The sequence below is a fragment of the Dendrobates tinctorius genome, unplaced genomic scaffold (assembly GCF_039654945.1).
Source record: "Dendrobates tinctorius isolate UK_male_01 unplaced genomic scaffold, ASM3965494v1 ptg000312l, whole genome shotgun sequence".
Lineage (NCBI taxonomy): Eukaryota > Metazoa > Chordata > Amphibia > Anura > Dendrobatidae > Dendrobates > Dendrobates tinctorius.
In genome coordinates, this window is record NW_027361979.1 from 6,643,895 (window position 1) to 6,669,518 (window position 25,624).

The 25,624-nt window shown below is 46.4% G+C and overlaps 1 protein-coding gene across 1 annotated transcript in view; it reads left to right on the forward strand.

Moving 5' to 3' along the window:
* The first annotated feature begins 3,441 nt into the window (after positions 1-3,441).
* IGFN1 (immunoglobulin like and fibronectin type III domain containing 1) overlaps positions 3,442-25,624 on the forward strand; it is a 224,452-nt gene continuing 202,269 nt past the window's right edge. Inside the window, 2 exon segments of the mRNA XM_073561065.1 lie at positions 3,442-3,495; positions 3,498-3,810. Of these exon segments, the coding sequence (XP_073417166.1) occupies positions 3,457-3,495; positions 3,498-3,810 (352 nt within the window). The 5' untranslated portion in view covers positions 3,442-3,456.

The following is a 25,624-nucleotide window of genomic DNA, read 5'->3' on the forward strand; positions in this document are numbered from 1 at the left end:
CCTGTGGCTTGTCCCTATAATCCCAGCGGATCCCTGTGGCTTGTCCTTATAATCCCAGCGGATCCCTGTGGCTTGTCCCTATAATCCCAGCAAAAAAAAGAAGAGAAGCCAGCGTTGCCAAGGTCAGAACGCATACCATAAAGTGCATATGCACATAGCATCTAACTGTATTCAAAATGAGATATTTAGTAAAAAAAATTGATCAATTCAATTGAGCCACCCCGCCTCGCCAAGGCAATCTCATATGGGGGGTCCTACTCTACGTTTTTAATAAACACTGTGCCATTACGGCCTCCTAGATACATTAAAAGCAAGACCACTTTAAGTGCAATCCGTACCTGAGCATTTCTGGATCGCTCCCATGATGCCAGAAAAAGCAAGTGCGGATGAAAGCCAACCAGGTCTGAATGCAGACGTGTCAGGTTTAGCCTCCACACATTGCCTGACCAGCAAGCATAGATGAAGGGCAATGCAGGTTCAGATACAGGTGCACAATTAAATAAAGCTTGGGGCAGGACGGGGCCGCTGTGTGTGTGCACAGCAGCCTAGATCCATCACAGTGAACACAGAAAAAATGGCGAACACAACCCAGCGCGCACGGCAACAATGGTGGTCAGCCACATACCAATATACGGGGTGGCTCAATTGAATTGATCAATTTTTTTGCTAAATATCTCATTTTGTATACAGTTAGATGTTATGTGCATATGCACTTTATGGTATGCGTTCTGACCTTGGCAATGCTGGCTTCTCTTCTCCTTTTTTTTGTATATTGGTATGTGGCTGACCACCACTGTTGCCGTGCGCGCTGGGTTGTGTTCGCCATTTTTTCTGTGTTCACTGTGATGGATCTAGGCTGCTGTGCACACATACACAGCGGCCCCGCCCTGCCCCAAGCTTTATTTAATTGTGCACCTGTATCTGAACCTGCATTGCCCTTCATCTATGCTTGCTGGTCAGGCAATGTGTGGAGGCTAAACCTGACACATCTGCATTCAGACCTGGTTGGCTTTCATCCGCACTTGCTTTTTCTGGCATCATGGGAGCGATCCAGAAATGCTCAGGTACGGATTGCACTTAAAGTGGTTTTGCTTTTAATGTATCTAGGAGGCCGTAATGGCACAGTGTTTATTAAAAACGTAGAGTAGGACCCCCCATATGAGATTGCCTTGGCGCGGCGGGGTGGCTCAATTGAATTGATCAATTTTTTTGCTAAATATCTCATTTTGAATACAGTTAGATGTTACGTGCATATGCACTTTATGGTATGCGTTCTGACCTTGGCAATGCTGGCTTCTCTTCTTTTTTTTTTTATAATCCCAGCAGATCCCTGTGGCTTGTCCCTATAATCCCAGCAGATCCCTGTGGCTTGTCCCTATAATCCCAGCAGATCCCGGTGGCTTGTCCCTATAATCCCAGCAGATCCCGGTGGCTTGTCCCTATAATCCCAGCAGATCCCGGTGGCTTGTCCCTATAATCCCAGCAGATCCCGGTGGCTTGTCCCTATAATCCCAGCAGATCCCGGTGGCTTCTCCCTATAATCCCAGCAGATCCCGGTGGCTTCTCCCTATAATCCCAGCAGATCCCGGTGGCTTGTCCCTATAATCCCAGCAGATCCCTGTGGCTTGTCCCTATAATCCCAGCAGATCCCGGTGGCTTGTCCCTATAATCCCCGCAGATCCCGGTGGCTTCTCCCTATAATCCCAGCAGATCCCGGTGGCTTCTCCCTATAATTCCAGCAGATCCCGGTGGCTTGTCCCTATAATCCCAGCAGATCCCGGTGGCTTGTCCCTATAATCCCAGCAGATCCCGGTGGCTTCTCCCTATAATCCCCGCAGATCCCGGTGGCTTCTCCCTATAATCCCAGCAGATCCCGGTGGCTTGTCCCTATAATCCCAGCAGATCCCGGTGGCTTCTCCCTATAATCCCAGCAGATCCCGGTGGCTTCTCCCTATAATCCCCGCAGATCCCGGTGGCTTCTCCCTATAATCCCCGCAGATCCCGGTGGCTTCTCCCTATAATCCCCGCAGATCCCGGTGGCTTGTCCCTATAATCCCCGCAGATCCCGGTGGCTTGTCCCTATAATCCCAGCAGATCCCTGTGGCTTGTCCCTATAATCCCAGCAGATCCCGGTGGCTTGTCCCTATAATCCCAGCAGATCCCGGTGGCTTGTCCCTTTAGTCCCAGCAGATCCCGGTGGCTTCTCCCTATAATCCCCGCAGATCCCGGTGGCTTCTCCCTATAATCCCAGCAGATCCCGGTGGCTTCTCCCTATAATCCCCGCAGATCCCGGTGGCTTCTCCCTATAATCCCCGCAGATCCCGGTGGCTTGTCCCTATAATCCCCGCAGATCCCGGTGGCTTGTCCCTATAATCCCCGCAGATCCCGGTGGCTTGTCCCTATAATCCCCGCAGATCCCGGTGGCTTGTCCCTATAATCCCAGCAGATCCCGGTGGCTTGTCCCTATAATCCCAGCAGATCCCTGTGGCTTGTCCCTATAATCCCCGCAGATCCCTGTGGCTTGTCCCTATAATCCCCGCAGATCCCTGTGGCTTGTCCCTATAATCCCCGCAGATCCCGGTGGCTTGTCGCTTTAGTCCCAGCAGATCCCGGTGGCTTGTCCCTATAATCCCAGCAGATCCCTGTGGCTTGTCCCTATAATCCCCGCAGATCCCGGTGGCTTGTCGCTTTAGTCCCAGCAGATCCCTGTGGCTTGTCCCTATAATCCCCGCAGATCCCTGTGGCTTGTCCCTATAATCCCCGCAGATCCCGGTGGCTTGTCGCTTTAGTCCCAGCAGATCCCGGTGGCTTGTCCCTATAATCCCAGCAGATCCCTGTGGCATGTCCCTATAATCCCAGCAGATCCCTGTGGCTTGTCGCTTTAGTCCCAGCAGATCCCTGTGGCTTGTCCCTATAATCCCCGCAGATCCCGGTGGCTTGTCGCTTTAGTCCCAGCAGATCCCGGTGGCTTGTCCCTATAATCCCAGCAGATCCCTGTGGCTTGTCCCTATAATCCCAGCAGATCCCTGTGGCTTGTCCCTATAATCCCAGCAGATCCCGGTGGCTTGTCCCTATAATCCCAGCAGATCCCTGTGGCTTGTCCCTATAATCCCAGCAGATCCCTGTGGCTTGTCCCTATAATCCCAGCAGATCCCTGTGGCTTGTCCCTATAATCCCAGCAGATCCCTGTGGCTTGTCCCTATAATCCCAGCAGATCCCTGTGGCTTGTCCCTATAATCCCCGCAGATCCCGGTGGCTTCTCCCTATAATCCCCGCAGATCCCGGTGGCTTCTCCCCTCGGTCCGGGCACCAGTCCCTGGTAGGGGCGATAGGGGATGGCAGGGCTGCCGCCTGAGACCTCCGCATCCTGTCATGTAGGGTTATTTTTGGCCTCAGAAGCTGAGTGCCCCAATGCTGGAAATATCCAGAGGCAGTTCGTAAAAAACAGATGGTAAAATGCCTGACAGGCGGCTATATAAATTCCAGCGCCCTGCATTATTTACTGCCATTCTGCTGCCGCACACGGAGGAGACCCAGCCATGCCAGCTAAGGTGCCCATCAAAAAATCCCCAGCGCCTAAAGCGGCCCCGAGCAAGCCTGCTGCAGCAGCGCCTCAGCCAGCTGAGGAATCCAGCGCCAAAGCCCCCGATAATCCCGCCGTAATCCCAGAGACGCCGGCTCCCGAGACCCCTGCTGCGGATGCCGCAGCCCCCGTGCCCGAGACCCCCGCAGCGGAGGCCAGTGCCCCGGCGCCCGCTCCCCAGGCGCCTGCAGAAGAGAAGGTTCCGGAGCCGCCCGCTCCGAAGGACGGTAAGGACTGTCAGCCGCTCAGCGGCCGCGTCGCCGGAACGTCTACACATCGGGCGCAGGGTGTGCGGGACGTGTGCAGCATGGTCACACTGAGGTTTGGGAGCAGTTTCTGGAGAAGACACCGAGTTTCCAAATCCTTCTGAAAACTCCACACAGGCTGGGACTCTCCACTCAAATTTCTGCTGTAAAAACTCCATGAAAACCTCAGTGTGCTCATAGTATAAGGGTGTGTGCACACACTGCGGATTCTGCTGCGTTGTACAGTACCTTTATTTCCTATGCAAAAAAAAAAACGCTGTGCACACGCTGCGGATTTTTCCACGCAGATTTGCTGCGGGTTACAATCCGCAGCATGTCTATTCTTTGTGCGGTTTCCGCTGCGGTTTCACATCTTATCATTAAGAGGTGTGAAACCGCAGGCTATTCCGCAGATAAACCGCAGGGCTTTTGTTCTGCGGATTTTTCAACAAAATTCCACACAACCTAAAAACTATGTGTGCGACCCTAAGGCCTCTTTCACACATCAGGTTTTCTGCTTCAGGCGCGATCCGGCGCTTTTGACAGAAACCGGATCCGGCGAAATGCAATGCCGGATCCGGTTCCCCCCCATTGACTTTCATTTGCGCCGGATCGCGCCGGATGGCCATGCGTTTCATCCGGTTTTCGCCGGATCCGGCAATGTGTCGCGATCCGGCGTCTGGAAAAAACGGCTACTGTAACGTTTTTTGTCTCCGGCGAAAAAGCCGGACACGCCAGATCCGGCGCGTCCGGCTTTTTCACACAATGAAAGCTTATGAGCGCCGCAATGCGCCTGATCCGGCGAAAGCCGGATCCAGTGGCCGGATCCGTTTTTTTTCGTCTGAGCATGCTCAGTAGCTCTGCCCACTACAACCTGTCAAAGAAGGGCTGTAGGAACATGCTATATATAGTTTTCCAGTAGCCAATCCCGTTCGGAAGGCCACAAGGGTCAATTTTAAAAACCAGATCCGGCGTAATCCGTCGAAAAACGGATAGAAAAACGGATGAACCGGATGAGACGGATCCGGTTTTGTCTGTCAAGAACAAGACGGATCTGGCAGAAAACCGGATCCGGCACATCAGGTTTTACAAAACATTTGCCCGATCGGGCATTCCGGCACGACGCCGGATCGCGCCTGACGCCGAAAACCTGATGTGTGAAAGACTGCATGTTCACAGTGGCCGCAAGTCATCCAGACCCTGGTCTAGGTGAGGAGATGTGCTGCAGTAAGACGCTCCTGATTCATGAAGAGGCGTACGTATGGTCACGAATCGGGAGCGTTGGACGAGCGGGGTCCACATCTGTGCTCCTCGCCACAAATCCTACTCCAGTCCCTGCTGGGGTAAGATGCTCCGATTCACAGAGAGGCGTACGTATGGTCATGAATCAGGAGCATTGGACGAGCCGTGTACACATCTGCTCCTCACCACAAATCCTACTCCAGTCCCTGCTGGAGTCAGACACTTCTGATTCATGAAGAGGCGTACATATGTACACGAATCGGGAGCGTTGGACGAGCCGTGTACACATCTGTGTAGACCCCCGTCCCACCACAGCTCTGCCCACTTTGTCGGAGATGGGCAAAATGGCGTGAGCGCAAGCACCGTCACAGTATTTTAGTGCAGCCTCGAGTTGGGCTATAAGTATGTGACTTTTCAAAGCTTTTTACCCCATAAACTTGGAGTAACAGCCTTGATTTATCGGGTCCGGTGGCTTTCGTTAGCAGTTGTCCAGAAGACGGCAGTCTCTCCCTGTACGACGCCCATACGTCCGGTCTTTACATTTACAGTGGATAAAATGTACAAGGCCAGGAACAGTTTCCCATGATAAGGATGGCAATGCAGCCGTATAAGTCAGATGCTATAAGGCGGATTTGTAGAAGAGCCGTTTTCTTTTTCGTGCACCCATAGACTAGAGTAGGCGAGTGTGATCCAACACATGGAAGAGACAAGTGTGTGCCGCAAATTGATTTTTTTTCACATTTGGGTCTTGTGACAAATCATCTGAACAGCCCTATGGAATTCGATGGGTCCCAGCACTGCCCGGAGAGGGGCGCTACTGCCACGGACAGGACATACAGTTCTAGGAACGAGCCCTGTGGGTCAGAAGGCTCCAGCGTCTCCACTACTCATTGTATAACCAGTGTGGAAAGCCAAAACCAGACGACTCTGTGGGGATGGAAGTCAGGGAACCAGCATGCGGGCACCTGACTGACGCGGGTAGAAAGGGCACACGCATGTCCTTGGACAGTCACTTGCATTGGTCCCTTTACCATATCTTTACCATATAGCGGGTTTATGGACTGAAAACACTCTTGTCTGAACCAGCCCTTAGTCTGTGGCCAGAAACGAAATGTAGCGGTGCTTTCACAATGCGTTCATGCCCCTGTTCATTGGCTCCGTCAGGGCTTATGTCCAAACCCCCCTCAAAATGGGATTTGGGAATATACGCCTACGGGGCCATAGACTATAATGGAGTGACCGTGCGCTCTGACGCGCGTCATTTTCGGGCTTGTATACTTACTGGAGGCGGACACTCAGTCACAGTAAGACTCTGTCCGCACCGTTATGGTCTAAGGCACCATCAGATCATACGCCCGAATACTATTTTTCGGGGGTTCGGACATAAGCCCCAATGGCGCCACTGAACGGGTGCCAGACCGCAGTGTGAAAGCCAATAGGGAGTCATAGTAACCACCACACAAGACTGTGGGCCTGATTCATTAGGACTGGCATTTCTGCACACCGGTCCTAATAGTATATATGTATAAGTACATAATGGCTGCAGAAATCGTTCAGAAATTCTGCAACATCAAAAACTCACAAAGTGCTCATGGTGGCTGCCCTTACAGGCGATGTGACTGCCACATCAGGTGAGCGGACCTATATCTTACGCCACTTCGATATCAGATAAGACCCTGTTTGCCTGTTTTTTTTTATCTCTCCACTTTTACCATTTGATCTAAAACACGTAAAAAGAAAGCACTCTAATATGCAATGTAAAAAGTCACCTGATTGGTGAAGATCAAAACACACAAATACTATGGCTCGATCCAGCTTTTTTTTGTAAAACCGGATCCGGCGAAATGCAATGCCAGATCCAGTTTTTCCCCATTGACTTGCATTAGCGCCGGATCGCGCCAGATGGCATTGCGTTTCATCCGTTTTTTGCCGGATCCGGCTACTTGTCTCATTCCGGCGTCTGGAAAAAACGGCTACTGTAAAGTTTTTTGTCTCCAGCGAAAAAGCCGGAAGCGCCGTATCCGACGCTTCCGGCTTTTTGCCACAATGAAAGTCTATGGGCGCCGGAATGCGCCGGATCCAGAAAAAAAAACGGATCCGGTTGCTGGATCCGTCTTTAAGTCTGCGCATGGCCAGATCCAATTGGCCAGCTCCCAGGAAACAGATATAACCTGCTAGACGGATCCGGCAGAAAAACAGATCCGTTTCTACAGTTCTCCAAAATTTATGCCGGATCCATTTTTTCTAAAAATATCCGGATGGATCCTGCCTGACGGCAAAAAACTGATGTGTGAAAGTAGCCTTAGGAAACAGATCCTCTCTCCTTCTGGGGTCTGGCAATGCCCGCGTTAGTGTCCTTCAGCTGCTGCTACACACCTGCCCAGGGCCAACATGCCTTGGCCACTGACTGGGAGCAGCAGCTTCCTGCTGCCTTTTCAGCTTCTGGCCCAGCCCTCAATCGTAACCCTTGGCTGTCCCTAACCTCTATACAGGCAACATAATGCACAATAATACATGGCAAACACATCACAGCATAATGCCCTTAAGGACAGGGGTTATCATACACAATAGTGGCCCACATAACATAAAAGAGGGCGCATACGCTCCGTGTGAGGGAGAGGCAAACGAGGGACTCCACCACCTCCTTACATCTACATAATGCCAGTACTGGAAAAAATGGTACCAGTGTCATCAGTGACCCATCAGTGTGTCATCATTGTGTCATCAGTGTGTCATCACTGTGTCATCAGTGAGCCATCAGTGTGTCAGTGTTTTCCATCGGTGTGTCATCAGTGAGCCATCAGTGTATCATCAGTGAGCCATCAGTGTGTCATCAGTGATTTCCATCAGTGTGCCATCAGTGTGTCATCAGTGATTTCCATCAGTGTGCCATCAGTGATTTCCATCAGTGCGCCATCAGTGTGTGTTCGGTGAGCCATCATTGAACCATCAGTGTGCCATTGGTGAGCCATTTTTGAGCCAGAAGTGTGCCATCATTGAGACATCAGTGTACCATCAGCGAGCCATCAATGTGCCATCATTGAGCCATCAGTGAACCATCATTGAGCCATAAGTGTGCTATCGGTTTATTTCCTGTAAGGCTTAAGAAAAATAAATTTCAATGCTGCTCAGTGTGTCATCGGTGAGCCCTCATTGAGCCATCAGTGTGTTATCGGTGAGCCATCATTGAGCTATCGGTGAACCATCAGTATGCCATCAGTGTGTCATCATTGAGCCATAAGTGTGCCATCAGTGTCCTATCTGTTTTTTCCTGTATGGCTTAAGAAAAATCAATTTCAAAGCTGCTCAGTGTGTTATCTCTGAGCCATCACTGAGCCATAAGTGTGCCACCATTGAGCCATCAGTATGCCATCAGTCTGACATCATTGAGCCATCAGTGTGTCATCATTGAGCCATAAGTGTGCAATCAGTGTTTCATCAGTGTCCTGTTTTTTTCCTGTATGGCTTAAGAAAAATCAATTTCAAAGCTGCTTCGTGTGTCATCGGTGAGCCCTCATTGAGCCGTCAGTGTGTCATCGGTGAGCAATCACTGAGCCATAATTGTGCCAGAAGTGTGCCATCATTGAGCCATAAGTGAGCCATCACTGTGTCATCAGTGTTTTGGATCAGTGTGTCATCAGTGAGCCATCAGTGTGTCATCAGTGAGCCAGTGTGTCATCAGTGATTTCCATCAGTGTGCCATCAGTGTGTCATCAGTGATTTCCATCAGTGTGTCATCAGTGAGCCATCATTGAACCATCAGTGAGCCATTTTTGAGCCAGAAGTGTGCCATCATTGAAACATCAGTGTACCATCGGCGAGCCATCATTGAGCCATCAGTGTGACATCATTGAGCCATCAGTGTGACATCGGTGAGCCATCAGTGTGTCATCATTGAGCCATAAGTGTGCCATCAATGTTTCATCAGTGTCCTGTTTTTTTCCTGTATGGCTTAAGAAAAATCAATTTCAAAGCTGCTTAGTGTGTCATCGGTGAGCCCTCATTGAGCCGGCAGTGTGTCATCGGTGAGCCATCACTGAGCCATAATTGTGCCATAAGTGTGCCATCATTGAGCCATAAGTGTGCCATCATTGAGCCATAAGTGAGCCATCATTGAGCCATAAGTGTGCCATTATTGAGCCATCATTGAGCCATTAGTGTGCCATTGGTGAGCCATCAGTATGTCATTGACGAGCCATTGAGCCATCAGTGTGCCATCGGTGAGCCATCAGTGTGCCATCATTGGGCCATCAGTGTGCCATCATTAAGCCATCAGTAAGCCATCAGTGTGTCATCATTGAGCCATAAGTGTGCCATCAGTGTTTCATCTGTGTTCTTCAGTGTCCTATCTGTTTTTTTCCTGTATTGCTTAAGAAAAATCAATTTCAAAGCTGCTCAGTGTGTTATCGATGAGCCATCATTGTGCCATCGGTGAGCCATCGGTGAGCCATCAGTGTGCCATCATTGAGCCATCGGTGAGCCATCATTGAGCCATCGGTGAGCCATTAGTGTGTCATCATTGAGCCATAAGTGTCCTGTTTTTTTCCTGTATAGCTTAACAAAAATCAATTTCAAAGCTGCTCAGTGTTATTGATGAGCCCTCATTGAGCCATCAGTGTGTCATCGGTGAGCCATCACTGAGCCATCATTGAGCATAAGTGCGCCATCAGTGAGCCATCATTGAGCCATAAGTGTGCCATCAGTGTGTCATTGGTGAGCCATAATTGAGCCATCAGTGTGCCATCATTGAGCAATCGTGAGCCATCATTGAGCCATCAGTGTGCTATCGGTGAGCCATCAGTGTGTCATCATTGAGCCATCAGTGTGTCATCTTTGAGCCACAAGTGTGCCATCAGTGAGTCATCATTGAGCCATAAGTGTTATCAGTGTCCTGTTGTTTCCTGTATTGCTTAAGAAAAATCAATTTCAAAGCTGTTCAGTGTGTTATCGATGAGCTATCAGTGAGCCATCATAGAGCCCTAAGTGCGCCATCATTGAGCTATAAGTGTGCCAGTGAGTCATCATTGTGCCATCCTTGAGCCATCAATGTGCCATCGGTGAGCCATCAGTGTGCCAACAGTAAGCCATCAGTGTGTCATCGGTAAGCCATCATTGAGCCATAAGTGTGCCATCGGTGAGCCGTCAGTGTGCTGTCATTGAGATATCGGTGAGCCATCGGTGAGCCATCAGTGTGCCATCGGTGAGCCATCAGTGTGCCATCATTGAGCCATCAGTGTGCCATCATTGAGCCATCAGTGTGACATCATTGAGCCATCAGTGTGACATCATTGAGCCATCAGTGTGACATCATTGAGCCATCGGTGAGCCCTCAGTGTGCCATCGGTGAGCCCTCAGTGTGCCATCGGTGTGCCCTCAGTGTCGTGTTTTTTTCCTGTATAGCTTAAGAAAAATCAATTTCAAAGCTGCTCAGTGTGGCATCGGTGAGCCATCAGTGTGTGATTGGTGACCCATCAGTGTGCCATCATTGAGCCATAAGTGTGCCATCATTGAGCCATCATTATGCTATCTGTTTTATTCCTGTATGGCTTAAGAAAAATCAATGTCAAAGCTGCTCATATATTTTGCAATATTAAACCCATGTAGCACACAGATGCCATCTGTGAGCTGTGCGTGATTTTCACATATCCATAGACTTGTAATGCCCTTGTCATCCCTGCTGCTGGTAAAAAACTGACATGTCTCCGTGTGGATTGCATGGACATACCATAGATTATAAGGGGTACGTGTGGTATCTGTGAATAAAATGGATGCCACATGTACCTGAAACACAGACATGTGAAGGGGGCTTTAAGCAGGTGTTAAAGGGGGTGTTAATTAGATTAGGGACTAGTGAGAATTCCTTGTTTCTCTGTTCACACCTGTTGATCAGCTGTTCAGTTTTCTTTTTTTAGGCTGGGGTCACACAGGCGAGGAATACGGACGAGTGAGAGGCGTTAAAAGCACGCATTACACACGGACAAATTCTTCTCTATGGGGCAGCTCCCAACAGCCGTGTATTTCTCGGGTGTATTCTACGGTCCGTGCCAATCGCAGCATGCTGCGATTGTCAGCGTACTACGCCCGTAATACGCCAATGCAAGTCTATGGGTGCGCAAAAAATACGGATTACACACGGTCCACACATGTGACTTGCGAGAAATACGCACTCGGTGTCTTTTAGAAAAGCCAGCAATTCAGTGCGTTATACGGTAAACTCACAGTGACAGGTTTAATAAAGAAATGAAAGAATAGATATAGACACATAGAATACATATATACCGGGTGAGTCATAAAGGACGGATGTATTTGAAGTGGCTATAACTCACCACCAGGTGGAGGTAGAGATGTGCGGGAGGCGGGGTTATGTTTGTGAGGTGAAAGCATTGTTTTTATTTTAGTTTCAGTTTAAGCTATGGTGCCGTGGACGATAGAACATCGTGGTTTTGCGTACGACAGTTTTGTCAAGAATAATGAGTGTATCACAGCCGTTCAGCGTGAGTTTCGGCGTCATTTCAATATTCACAGAAATCAAGCTGTTCCCGCTCGTAACACTATCCTACGTTGGGTTGAAGCACTCCGTACACGAGGTACACTAATGAACAAACGACCACCGGGGGCTCCACGAACGGCACGTACCGCTGCACAGCCCTAAGGTAACGGTGTGGTGCGCTATGGGCAAATATGGCGTGATCGGTCCGTACTTTTTCGAAGGCGATAATGGCAATACTGTTACCGTGAACTCACAACGTTATATCGCCATGATAAATAACTTCTTTGTTCCTGAGTTACGACGGCAACATATCCCCATCTCTAGTGTGTGGTTTCAACAAGATGGGGCAACGGCCCACACAGCCGGAGCAACAATGAACGTTCTTCGCCCTCTCTTCCCTGGTCGCATCATTTCCAGGTTTAGCGATATTAATTGGCCTCCTAGGTCCCCAGACCTGTCCATGTGCGATTATTACTTATGGGGTCACCTCAAATCACGTGTATACAAGCTTAAGCCTCGATCATTACAAGAACTGAAGGAAGCTATTCGAGTGGAAGTTGCCCAAATCGACAGAGTTGTGTTGGAACGTGTTGATGCCAACTTCCAAGAACGCCTTTGGAAATGCATCACTGATAATGGCCACCACATGGCAGATGTTGTTTTCCACACTTGAATTTGTCAAATGCTATTAGTATACGTAACCAAATCTGTGAATACATTTATATTTAATAAATATTTAACGATTTTATGATTAGTTTAAAAACGTCCGTCCTTTATGACTCACCCGGTATATATATATATATATACATACATACACACACACACACACACACACACACGCATGTCATTGTGACAAACATATGTATATATTTATATTTCACAGAGTTCTTCATAGCAGAATAGCCGCTAATTAAATTGCCGGCTTCTATCAAATCATTCCCCAACCCGACATGAAGTGACACATGGTTTACATTCAGTAAAGCATTTCATTTCATGTTTTTTTTATATGTCCTTGACTAATAATTAGATGAGAGATTGTGTGCAAAATTTGGGAGTTGTAGTTGTTATTTTAAGGGGTTAATTCATTGTTAAAAAATGCGTGGGCTTCCCATTGCCCTATATTGGTGGCTAGTGGGTTAATCTAACAAAGGGTTAATGTTACCATTCGATTGTAAGTTGACATTAACCCTTTGTTAGATTAACCCATTCGCCACCGCTACAGGGCAATGGAAAGCACACGCATTTTTTAACAACAAATTAACCCCTTAAAACAACAACTACAACTCCCAAATTTTGCACACAAACCCTCATCTAATTATTAGTCAAGGACATATAAAAAAACATGAAATGAAATGCTTTACTGAATTTCATGTCAGGTTGGGGAATGAATTGATAGAAGCTGGCAATTTAATTAGCGGCTATTCTGCTTTGAAGAACTCTGTGAAATATATATTTATCTCAATGACTTGTGTATACAGTGGGGCAAAAAAGTATTTAGTCGGTCAGCAATAGTGCAAGTTCCACCACTTAAAAAGATGAGAGGCGTCTGTAATTTACATCATAGGTAGACCTCAACTATGGGAGACAAACTGAGAAAAAAAAAAATGCAGAAAATCACATTGTCTGTTTTTTTTTTTCATTTTATTTGCAGATTATGGTGGAAAATAAGTATTTGGTCAGAAACAAAATTTCATCTCAATACTTTGTGATATATCCTTTGTTGGCAATGACAGAGGTCAAACGTTTTCTGTAAGTCTTCACAAGGTTGCCACACACTGTTGTTGGTATGTTGGCCCATTCCTCCATGCAGATCTCCTCTAGAGCAGTGATGTTTTTGGCTTTTCGCTTGGCAACACGGACTTTCAACTCCCTCCAAAGGTTTTCTATAGGGTTGAGATCTGGAGACTGGCTAGGCCACTCCAGGACCTTGAATTGCTTCTTGCGAAGCCACTCCTTCGTTGCCCTGGCGGTGTGCTTTGGATCATTGTCATGTTGAAAGACCCAGCCACGTTTCATCTTCAATGCCCTTGCTGATGGAAGGAGGTTTGCACTCAAAATCTCACGATACATGGCCCCATTCATTCTTTCATGTACCCGGATCAGTCGTCCTGGCCCCTTTGCAGAGAAACAGCAACAAAGCATGATGTTTCCACCACCATGCTTTACAGTAGGTATGGTGTTTGATGGATGCAACTCAGTATTCTTTTTCCTCCAAACACGACAAGTTGTGTTTCTACCAAACAGTTCCAGTTTGGTTTCATCAGACTATAGGACATTCTCCCAAAACTCCTCTGGATCATCCAAATGCTCTCTAGCAAACTTCAGACGGGCCCGGACATGTACAGGCTTAAGCAGTGGGACACGTCTGGCACTGCAGGATCTGAGTCCATGGTGGCGTAGTGTGTTACTTATGGTAGGCCTTGTTACATTGGTCCCAGCTCTCTGCAGTTCATTCACTAGGTCCCCCCGCGTGGTTCTGAGATTTTTGCTCACCGTTCTTGTGATCATTCTGACCCCACGGGGTGGGATTTTGCGTGGAGCACCAGATCGAGGGAGATTATCAGTGGTCTTGTATGTCTTCCATTTTCTAATTATTGCTCCCACAGTTGATTTCTTCACTCCAAGCTGGTTGGCTATTGCAGATTCAGTCTTCCCAGCCTGGTGCAGGGCTACAATTTTGTTTCTGGTGTCCTTTGACAGCTCTTTGGTCTTCACCATAGTGGAGTTTGGAGTCAGACTGTTTGGCTGGAGTCACACTAACCTGCGCAAAATACGGTCAGTATTTTACATGCGTAATACGGATCAATGACCACTAAATAGTGGTCCGTAGGTCATCCGTAAGCAAGGTGAGGTTGCGTATTTTGCGCATGTGTGTCTCCGTATGTAATCCGTATGCAATCCGTATGGCGAGATTTTCTCGCAGCCTTGCAAAATAAACATTTAACGGTTTTGAGGCCTGCAAACAATTTAAATCATTAGACTGCACCCTATTTAGACACTCAGAAACAGGTGGCTGCCTACATTCTGTACAGTTCTCACCTTGCTTTCACGAGGTGTGTTGGTGTTCTTTGTGCAGCATGGCAGAGGGTCTGACATTCAATACAACCGAGCAGGTTCTCTTTACCTGGCTTTTGTCACGGCGCTTTGGGCAACCATATCCTGTGATAGTGGATCCGCGGAGGAGGAGACGCATGTGGGTACATCCACTTTTGAGGCAACGACTCACAAGAGGGCATTTTCACTGCCTCTATTCGTCTCTGCGGGAGCATCCGGACAAATTTTACCAGTACTGTCGAATGAGCATTTCCACATTTGATCGCCTCTTGGAGACAGTGCGCCCTGGGATCACCTTTCAGGACACTAGGATGCGCAAAGCCATATCTGCAGAGGAGCGACTTCTACTCACAATACGGTATGTACTCCACAACCACATTCTCTATGTTCATAATGTGTGTGTTAATTTATGTTTTTTGGCCTTCTTGGACAATGTTTAATACCCTCATCTTACTCAAAATATGTTTCACCTGACACAGCAGAATGTTACATCTAATATGTACTGCATATCACTTAGTCATTGTGCCACCACATATGTGTGTGTTGTTATCTCTCATTTCCTACCAAGTTTGGTCGGCATGTAACTGATTTTTTTTTTACTTTAGCCATTCTAACCTGTACTATTTCTGTTGTTCTACAGCTTCCTGTCCACTGGCCTGTCTTATGCCGCCCTCCACCATGAGTTTCTCATTGGAAAGTCCACCATTTCAGGCATAGTGAGGTCTACATGTGCAGAAATCTGGACAAGACTCCATCAGGTGGTCCTACCCGAGCCCAGGATGGAAGACTGGTTAAGGATTTCAAGGGACTTTGAGGAGGACTGCCAGTTTCCAAATTGTATTGGGGCCCTGGATGGCAAACATATCAGGGTGCGTAAGCTGCCGAACTCAGGGTCCCAATTCTTCAATTATAAGCAATACTTTTCTGTTGTATTGTTGGCTCTGGTAGACCCTCAATACAAGTTTATAATTGTTGACATTGGGGCCTATGGAAGGACGGGAGACTCTAGAGTCTTCAATACTTCCATAATGGGTCGGCGGCTACGCACCAACCAGTTGGATCTACCACCACCACGCCAGCTACCAGGCTCCCCCGAACAATCAGTCCCTTATGTCCTTGTGGCAGATGAGGCCTTTCAGTTATCACGTAATGTCATGAGGCCATATCCCCGGCGCAACCTTGACCACAGGCGCATAATTTTTAACTTGCGCCTATCACGTGCTAGGCGACTGGTGGAGTGTTCCTTTGGGATTCTTTGTGCCAAATGGCGGGTACTCCAGTCTGCCATTCAGTTGAGTGAGCAAAATGTGAATGAAGTTGTGAAAGCCTGTGTTGTTCTGCATAACTTCACCAGGATACATGATTGTTCCTCCTCTGATGGTGTTGTGCGTAGGCCGGACAATGTGCGCAGGGTGAGACCACCTATCATCCCTCAACATAGACCGCTCTCTGGCCTCAAAGTGCGTGATATATTCACGAATTACTTTATCTCACCTGAGGGGGCAACGTCTTGGCAAGAGAATGCTGTGTCTATGTTATAATTTCTTTTTTTCAAAGTGTGTCTAAATATATATTACTCAAGCCTTTTTATGATTCTATGAGTGTTTCTTTGCATTGGTTGGTGTCTGTTAGTATGTTGTGATGGATAGTGAGAAATCACACAGAGACGTTAACTAGAGTAGACAAATTTTTAGTTTTGCCTTTTTTTTGTTTGTTTTGCTTAAAGGCAAACATAATTTTGCCAGAACACAAATTTGGCAATGGCCAAAATGACCTTTTGGGCCTTCTTTAACTTGGTGTAACATTAACATTACGGAAAAAAAATGCACCAAACATTATGCAATTACAACATTGCTGCATGCCTACATTAACCTTGATTAGGCAACAAAGGGTGAGCTCCATCACCTAAATAAAGTGAATAAGATAACACTCACATTTCCTCATAATGTTTTCCAATCATAGAAAGATTCCACCATGACAGGCAAGGCTACCTCACATCTTTCACACAGATATTACCTGTCTGTAGAACAGACAATATTTAAGCATGCTATACTGGAAAGGATGAAAATACAAAAATCACTTGTTAAGACATTGAGAGAGCGTGATATTGTGAATGCTGGTCGCCTCAAATTGGTTTACTAGAGAATGCTAATAACAAAGTTGACTACTTAACTAAAGGCAAGCACGCCTTTCCTATGCATTAGCAAGTGATTAGTGTATTTTCATCTTTTCAGGTAAAACAGCATAGCGCATTTAAATATTCTCTTTTATACACACATGTAATATCTGTGTGAAAGGCGTGAGGTAGCGTTGCCTGTTATGATGGATTGTTTCATATGTTTGGAAAACATTGTTTAAAAATGTGAGTGTTAAATTATGTTCTAAATGTTGGTGAAGGAGAACACCTGTTTTTTTGTCTAGATTAGAAGCACCAGTTACATGTCACTGGACATCTCCAAATTTTTGAGTCATAAATCCTCATATGTAGGGGAAGGGGAACGGGGAGCCTGTGGGTGCTGCTGGACATTGTGGACAACATCGTCCTGTGTGGGGCCATACTGTTGCCCATGATGCTGTTGTTGTCCAGCCTCCTGGGCCTGTTGGTGATACTGCCCAGAGTAATAATGATGATGGTGAGGGGCTTCTTGTTGGCTCTGGTAGGCCCGTGGCTCATACCCACCAAGATAGCCAGATCGTCCCCAACCAGGTTGGGACCAGCCTCCAACACTGGGTGGGTACAAGTGGCCATATTGGTGGGGTTGGCTTGATGAAGACATTTGGGGCTGCGGAATAGAAGGATGGGTAGGGGGAGGAAGGGGTTGAGGTGTTGGCCCACGTATTAGGGGCTGTTCAGACCCTGCTTGAGCAAGCATCTGTGTGGATGGTCTCATGCGCATTAAATTTCTTGGTGAGAGCTGCCACCTCTCCAGAAATTCAAACACCTCATATGGGGTATTGGGGGGGGTGCTTGCATCAAGCAGGATCTGAATACACCCCCTAATACGGAGCCTGACCTCACGGGTAAGGGCACGGAGATAAAGTGTGAGGCTACGTGCATAGGCCTCCTCACCATCATCTGTAGTGACTCTGGACAAGTAATTCAGCACCCCAGTGTCCACATGGGTCCGGCTCTCTTGAATGGCGACCTGGCGCCTTCTTCTTATTCGCCGTGATGGAAGAGCAGCCTGTGGGGAGGGCCTGATCTGGGCAGTTGGGCTGCTGCTCAAGTTGCCCATCTCTTCCAGGATGGGTGAGGTTGCAGCTGCAGACCGTCCTGGTGGTGTGTTGTGTCGGGCAGCCATTGTGTGGTCTTGTGATGCCTCCTCTTCAGACATCCTTCTTGTAGGGGGAGAAGATGGGCCAGCCACCTCATCCCCTACAGGATCAATAATGGGCTCTGCCTCTGAGGCCGTTCCTCGATCCGTAAGGTTGGATTGAGTTCTGTTATGAAATAGAACAGAGGCAAAAATACATCAATATTTTTGTCCCTGTAAAGTATTTGTGTAATGTTTTTGTGTCATGTGGTGTGAGGTATGTACTTACGGTCTCAGAGCCAGAATTGGGGCGAGGAAGTTCAGCCGGTCATAATATATATATTTCCGCTTTACATGGCCAGCATCCCCACTCCTGGACCGCTGCTGGCGTTCCCGGCGGTACTGGTCCCGGATGCTTCTCCACCGTTTCATCACATCTTCCACTGCAATGTGACAGGAAAGATTGTCAAAATCACATATTTGAGAGGTCACATTTTCAAACAGTAGTCTAGGCATGGGGCCTTATGGGGTGTGCGTTCTACCCATGGTGGCATATGTAATTGGGCCGATACCCAGGGTCTCATTAGCTCCCCTGAAACTAATTTTAGTGGCTAGGAGGATGAGGAGCTTGTGGCCTAACCCCTAATTATGGCTGTGTGAAGCCACGTGTCACATCCTAATGTAACGGCCTCATGAGGCTAAAATTACATGCCCAGGAAGGGGGGGGGCTGATTGTAGAGTCATTTTATAGCGCGCGCTAACGTTAATTATATTTTTATGGTTGCACTTACGAATTTTCTGCTGCTCATCACGTGGTCTGTCACCGAAGTCATGGTACATCTGGCGACAGATGCGCCTCCATGACGCCTCCTTTCTTGTGCGGTTCGCATAGTTTGCGTCGCGTGGGTCCCATATTTCTGGACGCTCCTGCACCAGCACAATGAGCATCTCCACATTTATGTAAGTGGACGCCATGCTGCTGCTGTACTCTGTGGAGGCGTACTTCCTGGATGTCTGGAGCGCTTTTTGAGCTCATTTGCATGTCTACGCTTCCTGATGATGGATTGGCCCATTTCCTGTTCACCAGCCAAAAGACCTGCGTATTGCTCGCAGGTCACACGTGTGTTCAGTGTGTAATCCGTATTTTTTGCGCACCCATAGACGTGCATTGGCGTGCTACGGGCGTAGTACGCTGACAATCGCAGCATGCTGCGAGTGGCACAGAGCGTAGGATACGGAGGAGAAATATACGCCTGGTGCGAGTGACCCCATAGAGAATCATTTGTCCGTGTCTAATGCGTGCTTTTTGCGCCTCTCACGCACCCGTATTCCTCGCCAGTGTGACTCCGGCCTTTGAGGGTGTGCACAGGTGTCTTTTTATACTGATAACAAGTTTAAACAGGTGCCATTACTACAGGTAATGAGTGGAGGAAAGAGGAGACTCTTAAAGAAGAAGTTACAGGTCTGTGAGAGCCAGAAATCTTGATTGCTTGTTTCTGACCAAATACTTATTTTCCACCATAATATGCAAATAAAATGAAAAAAAACAGACAATGTGATTTTCTGGATTTTTTTTTTCTCAGTTTGTCTCCCATAGTTGAGGTCCACCTATGATGTAAATTACAGACGCCTCTCATCTTTTTAAGTGGTGGAACTTGCACTATTGCTGACTGACTAAATACTTTTTTGCCCCACTGTGTGTGTGTATATATATATATATATATATATATATATATATATATATATATATATATATGCGCATTCTATGTGTCTATATCTATTATTTCGTTTCTGTTAGAAACCCTGTCATAGGGCTCCATTATATGTCCATTTTGCAAGGAGGCGAGAAAATCTCGCCATACTGATGGCATACGGATTACATACGGATGCTGACATGCGCAAAATACGCAACCACACCTTGCTTACGGATGACATACGGAGCACTATTTAGGGGTCATTCATCCATATTACGCCTGTAAACTACGGACCGTATTTTGCGTCGGTTAGTGTGACCCCGGCCTTAGGCTCCTGGTGGTTTCTCACCCAGAATTTTTTGTATGACATGATATGTCAGTATTTTCAGAAATACCATGTTTGTGCTATACATTTAAAAAAAAAAAAAAAAAAAAAAAAATATATAGAAAAAAACAACAACACAGTTTTCCATGAGTTTTTTTTTAACCAAAGACAGAAGTTGATTCACAGATTGTGAGGAATATAAAAGAAGAAGTTTGACTTCCTTCATCTCGCTGAATCCACTTCTGGCTTTGGTAAAAAAGAAAAAAAGAAAAAACTGCATCAAAAACTATAGCCAGCCAGTGAAGGTTTTCTAAAAATTTTGTATCAAATCACGTCAAGGGGATGTGTACACAATGTATTTTTGACACGGATCCCTCCTGGAACTCTGCAAAACTACTACAGAAAATGAACATAAGGCTACAGCCACACTATCAGTTTTTGTTCAGGATTTTTTCTCAGCATTTGTAAGCCAAAACCAGGTGAGGAACAATCAAAGGACAAGGTATAATAGAAACAAGTGCACCAATTCTGCATGTTTGACCCACTCCGGGTTTTGACTTACAAATACTGATGTGAAATACTTACTAAATACTGATAGTGTGGCCGTAGTCTTAGGGTATGCTTCCACGGGCCGTATTACATCCGAATTTGCTGCAGATTGAACGCTGCGTACAGCCGCAGCATCCAGATGTTACAGCATAGTGGAGGGGATTTTATGAAATCCCGTTTCCACTATGCGTCCTAATACGCGGGTGACACACCCTCGAAACCGGACATGCGGTGCGTCTTTTTATCTTTTTAAAACGCAGCATGTCTGTTTACCTTGCGGAGACATTCAGTCTCTTTAAGGTAAATAACCCAGTCTATGTATGCTATGTGGTTATTCCGGATGTGTTCAATGAACACTTGCGGTATCACCGAGTGTACAGAAGTGGGCGGGGCCTTGGGGAGGAGCAAGGTTTCCACTCCTCCCAAAGCGCAGGCAATGCGCATAGTGGAAACATGTCCTAAGGCTTTTTGGTGCAGATTTTATGCACCATTTCTGCACCAATTAAAGAGAACCTGTCACCCCCCAGGCTTTTATTTAGCGTCCCTTCCACCGCCAAAATAATCGTTTTTAAAATTGGTCAGCCATACCTGATATTTGTCAGGGGGACAGGGCTTTCCCCCTCTGACAGAGACGCCTCACATTAGTCAGTCATGTCAAGCTTTTATATTTGGTGCCGCCTCCTCAGCCTTCATTTCTTTTTCTCCTGCCTGCTGCATAGCTGCCCTGCCCTGCGTCATCACAGGTCCTGCTGCACCACTGAAAGAATATTACAGCGCAGGTGCAGCGTTCATTTCTTTTTCTTGCACCTGCGCTGTAATATTCTTTCAGTGGTGCAGCAGGACCTGTGATGAAGTCAGCACCATGTGACCAGTAGAGGCGGACCTCACCAGAGCAGTGTGTGCAAGCAGGACCTGTGATGACGTCAGCACCATGTGACCAGTAGGGGCGGAGCTAAGCAGGGCAGCCTTGCAGCAGGCAGGAGAGAAAGAAATGAATGCTGAGGAGGTGGCGCCTGACGTATGTGAGGCTATGTGTCCAGGGGCGAAAGCCCTGTCCCCCTGACAAATATCAGGTATGTCTGACCAATTTTAAAAACGATTATTTTGGCGGTGGAAGGGACGCTAAATAAAAGAGCCACCTTGACAGAATGCAGCATTAGTGCTGCACAAGGTGGCTCTTTTACTTAAAAATGCCTGGGGGGGTGACAGGTTCCCTTTAAGTAAAATAGGTCACTTGCATTTTTTTTTAAAAATATGCAATGTGAATAACTCACCAAAAACTTATAGTGAGAATGTAGCCTAAGGCGCAGTAATGTAAAAAGAGCATTGCTGTGCACGTTATCTCTTTTGCTACTTCTTTTAAGCAATTCATGTTTTGGAAACCGATAAAAGTAGTAAACTGTTCGCTCTTCAGGCAGATTTTTTTGGAAGCCACCTGCTCTTTATAGTTGAAAATATCCAGGGAAAAAACTTTGGTAAAATGTGATGTCAAAACCATCATCTCAGCCATTATAAGAAAAAGACTGATAGCTCCACCGCCATTACGTCATGTGTATATACCGTTAGGTTGTGTTCACACTGAGGCGTTTTTGCTGAGTCTTTGAAGGGGAAACTGAGATGCTGTACAAAATCATTGTGAAAACCGAAAAACTCCTGAAAAAATGGAGTTCCCGCTCAGTTTTAATCTAAATATTTTGCAAAAAGACTCGAACACACCCAGATGGGTATATACCAAGAAGGGAAGTAAGCCCTATCCATAGGATTGGTCATCAGAACTAGAGCTGAGTGAATTTTTCAAAATTCGTTTACGATTGTTTTTGCAATATTCGCCGAACGTCATTGGAGTCAATGGGAGTAGAAGTGAACAAGTATGTTTGAAACCAATCATCAAACATAAATTCGGTCTGAATAGGGTGCCAATATGGCATGAACTTGGAAAATTCAGATTCAGCGACTAATTCCTAACATATTCGCTCAACTCTAGTCATAACTTCCCAAATGCTGAGTAAATGACCCCTGAGATATCCTCCAAGCTTCATTGAACATGTGCACCATTGTTTTTGAATGGGAGTGCTTGAGACAGTCAGAAACTCACTGATCAGGAAATGATCTCCTGCGGATAGGGTTAACTTCTAATCTTAATACATATCCTTTAGACCCCTTCACATATTCTGTTATTTCTGGTATTGGGAAAACCAGTACCAGTGCTGTCTGTGTGTGTGTCATCCATGTGCTATCTGTTTGCACCATCCGTGTGACATGTACTGGGATAGAATGCAGAATAGAAATAACATATGTTTAGGTTGTTTAAGTGTTAAAGATGTGCAAAGATATAGTCAGATAGATAGAATATAATATTAGTGCCATGCGTGTGCTGTTTACAATACTTGTAGTAAGCAAATAAATAAATAAATGAAACAAATGTCATGGGGTCCCCTCCATTTTTGATAACAAGCAACAGTAAAACAGGCAGCTGTTTTCTGGTATTATCAGTCTGGGAAGATCCTTGGTAATTGGGGCCATCCTAGCCTAAAAATACTAGCCTGCACCTACCCCAGAAGTCGCTTTTCTTATAGATGCACTTTGCCCTGCTCTTCTTGATCACCCCCATTAGTACCCCGGTAATTAAAAAAAAAGAAAAAAATAACACACACACAAAAACACTTTATTTGAATAAAGACTCCCTCATATTATACCTTATTCACCACTTTATTGAAAAAAAAAAAAAAACCCATGCAGGTCCACAGTAATCTACATAATCCGATGTAGTCCAGAAATGGATACCTGAAAAACATAAAATAGACAGAAATAAAAACAAGAGACAGTCCCTCGTTCACCAATTTATTTTTCAAAAAATGTTCTCACAAAGCTCTGATACAGTCCACGTTCCTTGCATCTGGCTCTGGCATCTGTGAATAGCAGTAAAGTTACCGCTATTCACAGCTGCCGGGTAATGATGTCAACTCTCATCATTGTGGACAGGTCTCGCAGAGCCCTGGTGGCTCTGATTATGCGTTGTAGTCAGTATCTGCTACTTACTATATGTTATGTGATGCGCCAATTCTGGGGTGGCTGCGGGCTGGTATTTTTAGGCTGAGAATGGCCCATTTACCAGGGACCTCCACAGCCTGAACATATCAGCCCCCAGGTGTCTGCTTTACCTTGGCTTGCTATCAAAAATAGTGGGGACCTCACATACTTTTTTTCAACTATTTATTAGCTAAATACAAGTACAGTAAGGCCTCTTTCACACATCAGTTTTTCGGCGCCAGTCACAATCCATCGGCTCGACGGATCCGTAGCAGATTGTGAAAAACTGATGTGACAGATCCGTTGTTTCGACGGATCCGACCCATCCGTTTTTTCGTCCGATTTTTGACGGATCCATTTTTAAAAACACACACAGACAGACAGATCTATAGATAGATATGGGATAGATAGATGGCATACATAGAGATATCTATAGATATATCTATAGTCCTTCAAAGGTGAAAGCAGCACACCATAGAGACTTCAAATAAGGTGCTATTTATTTGCCCATCTGGCTATTTGCCCATACAGCGACGTTTCAGTCCTAAGGGGTGCGGACCTTTCTCAAGCATATATCTATGGCTATTTATCTATGGATATATCTATAGATATATCTATGAATATATCCATATATATATAGCCATATATTTAAAAAAAAAAAGTTGCATGGGCTCCCGCGCAATTTTCTGTGCTAGAGGGGAAAAGTCGACGGCCGGGGGCCTATATTTGTAGCCGGGGGAGGGGGGTAATATCCATGGCCCCTTCCTAGGCTATGAATATCAGCCCGCAGCTGTCTGCATAGCCTTTACTGGCTATTAAAATAGGGGGACCACCCCAAAAAAATGACGTGGGGGTCCCCCTATATTTTATAGCCAGAAAGGCTATGCAGACAGCTGCAGGCTAATATTCATAGCCTAGGAAGGGGTCATGGATATTGCCCCCCCCGGCTAGAAATAACAGCCCGCAGCAGTCCCAGAAATGGCGCATCTATAAGATGCGCCAATTCCGGCACTTATCCCCTCTCTTCCCACTGCTGTGTAGCAGTGGCATATTGGGTAATAAAGGGATTAATGTCAACTTGCTATTGAAAGGTGATATTAAGCCGGGTTAATAATGGAGAGGTGTCAATAAGACACCTCTCCATTATTAACCCTAGAATATTAAAGGGTTAAAAAACACACACACATTAATTAAGTCGCTGGATCCTTTTTGTTTTCAAAATTCGACTGATTGTGACTTTATGGCCGGGGTCACACTGGCGAGGAATACGGCCGAGTGAGAGGCGCCAAAAGCACGCATTAGACACGGACCAATGATTCTCTATGGGGTCCCTCGCACCAGCCGTATATTTCCCATCCGTATTCTATGCTCCGTGCCAATCGCAGCATGCTGCGATTGTCAGCGTACTACGGCCGTAGTACGCCAATGCAAGTCTATGGGTGCGCAAAAAATACGGATTACACACGGAACACACATGTGACTTGCGAGAAGGTGTCTTTTAGCAAAGCCGGCAATTCAGTGCGCTATACAGTAAACTCACACTGACAGGTTTAATAAAGAAACGAAAGAATAGATTTATACACATAGAATGCATATATATATTCTATGTGTCTATATCTATTCTTTCGTTTGTGTTAGAAACCCTGTCATAGGGCTCCATTATATGTCCATTTTGCAAGCCGGCGAGAAAATCTCGCCATACGGATTACATACGGATGCTTACATGCGACCACACCTTGATTACGGATGACATACGGAGCACTATTTAGGGGCCATTCATCCGTATTACGCATGTAAAATACTGACCGTATTTTGCGTCGGTTAGTGTGACCCCGGCCTTAGGCAAAAAAAACTGATGTGTGAAAGGGGCCTAAATTACACAAGCAAGGCACTAATTATGTATCTCACAGATATCTATCTACACCATATCTGTCTATCTCTATCTTTGCACATCTAGCACCTAAATATCTGTAATTTCTGTTCTGCGGTCTATTGCAGAATGTGTCACACGGATGGTGCACACAGATGTCACATGTATGTCATCTGTGTGCACATATGTGGGCCATATTGATGTCCCTGCTGTCGGAAAAAAACAGATATGTCTACTTGTGGGTGGGCAGCCCCATAGAGATTATAATTTGTCTGCCTGTGTAAGTGT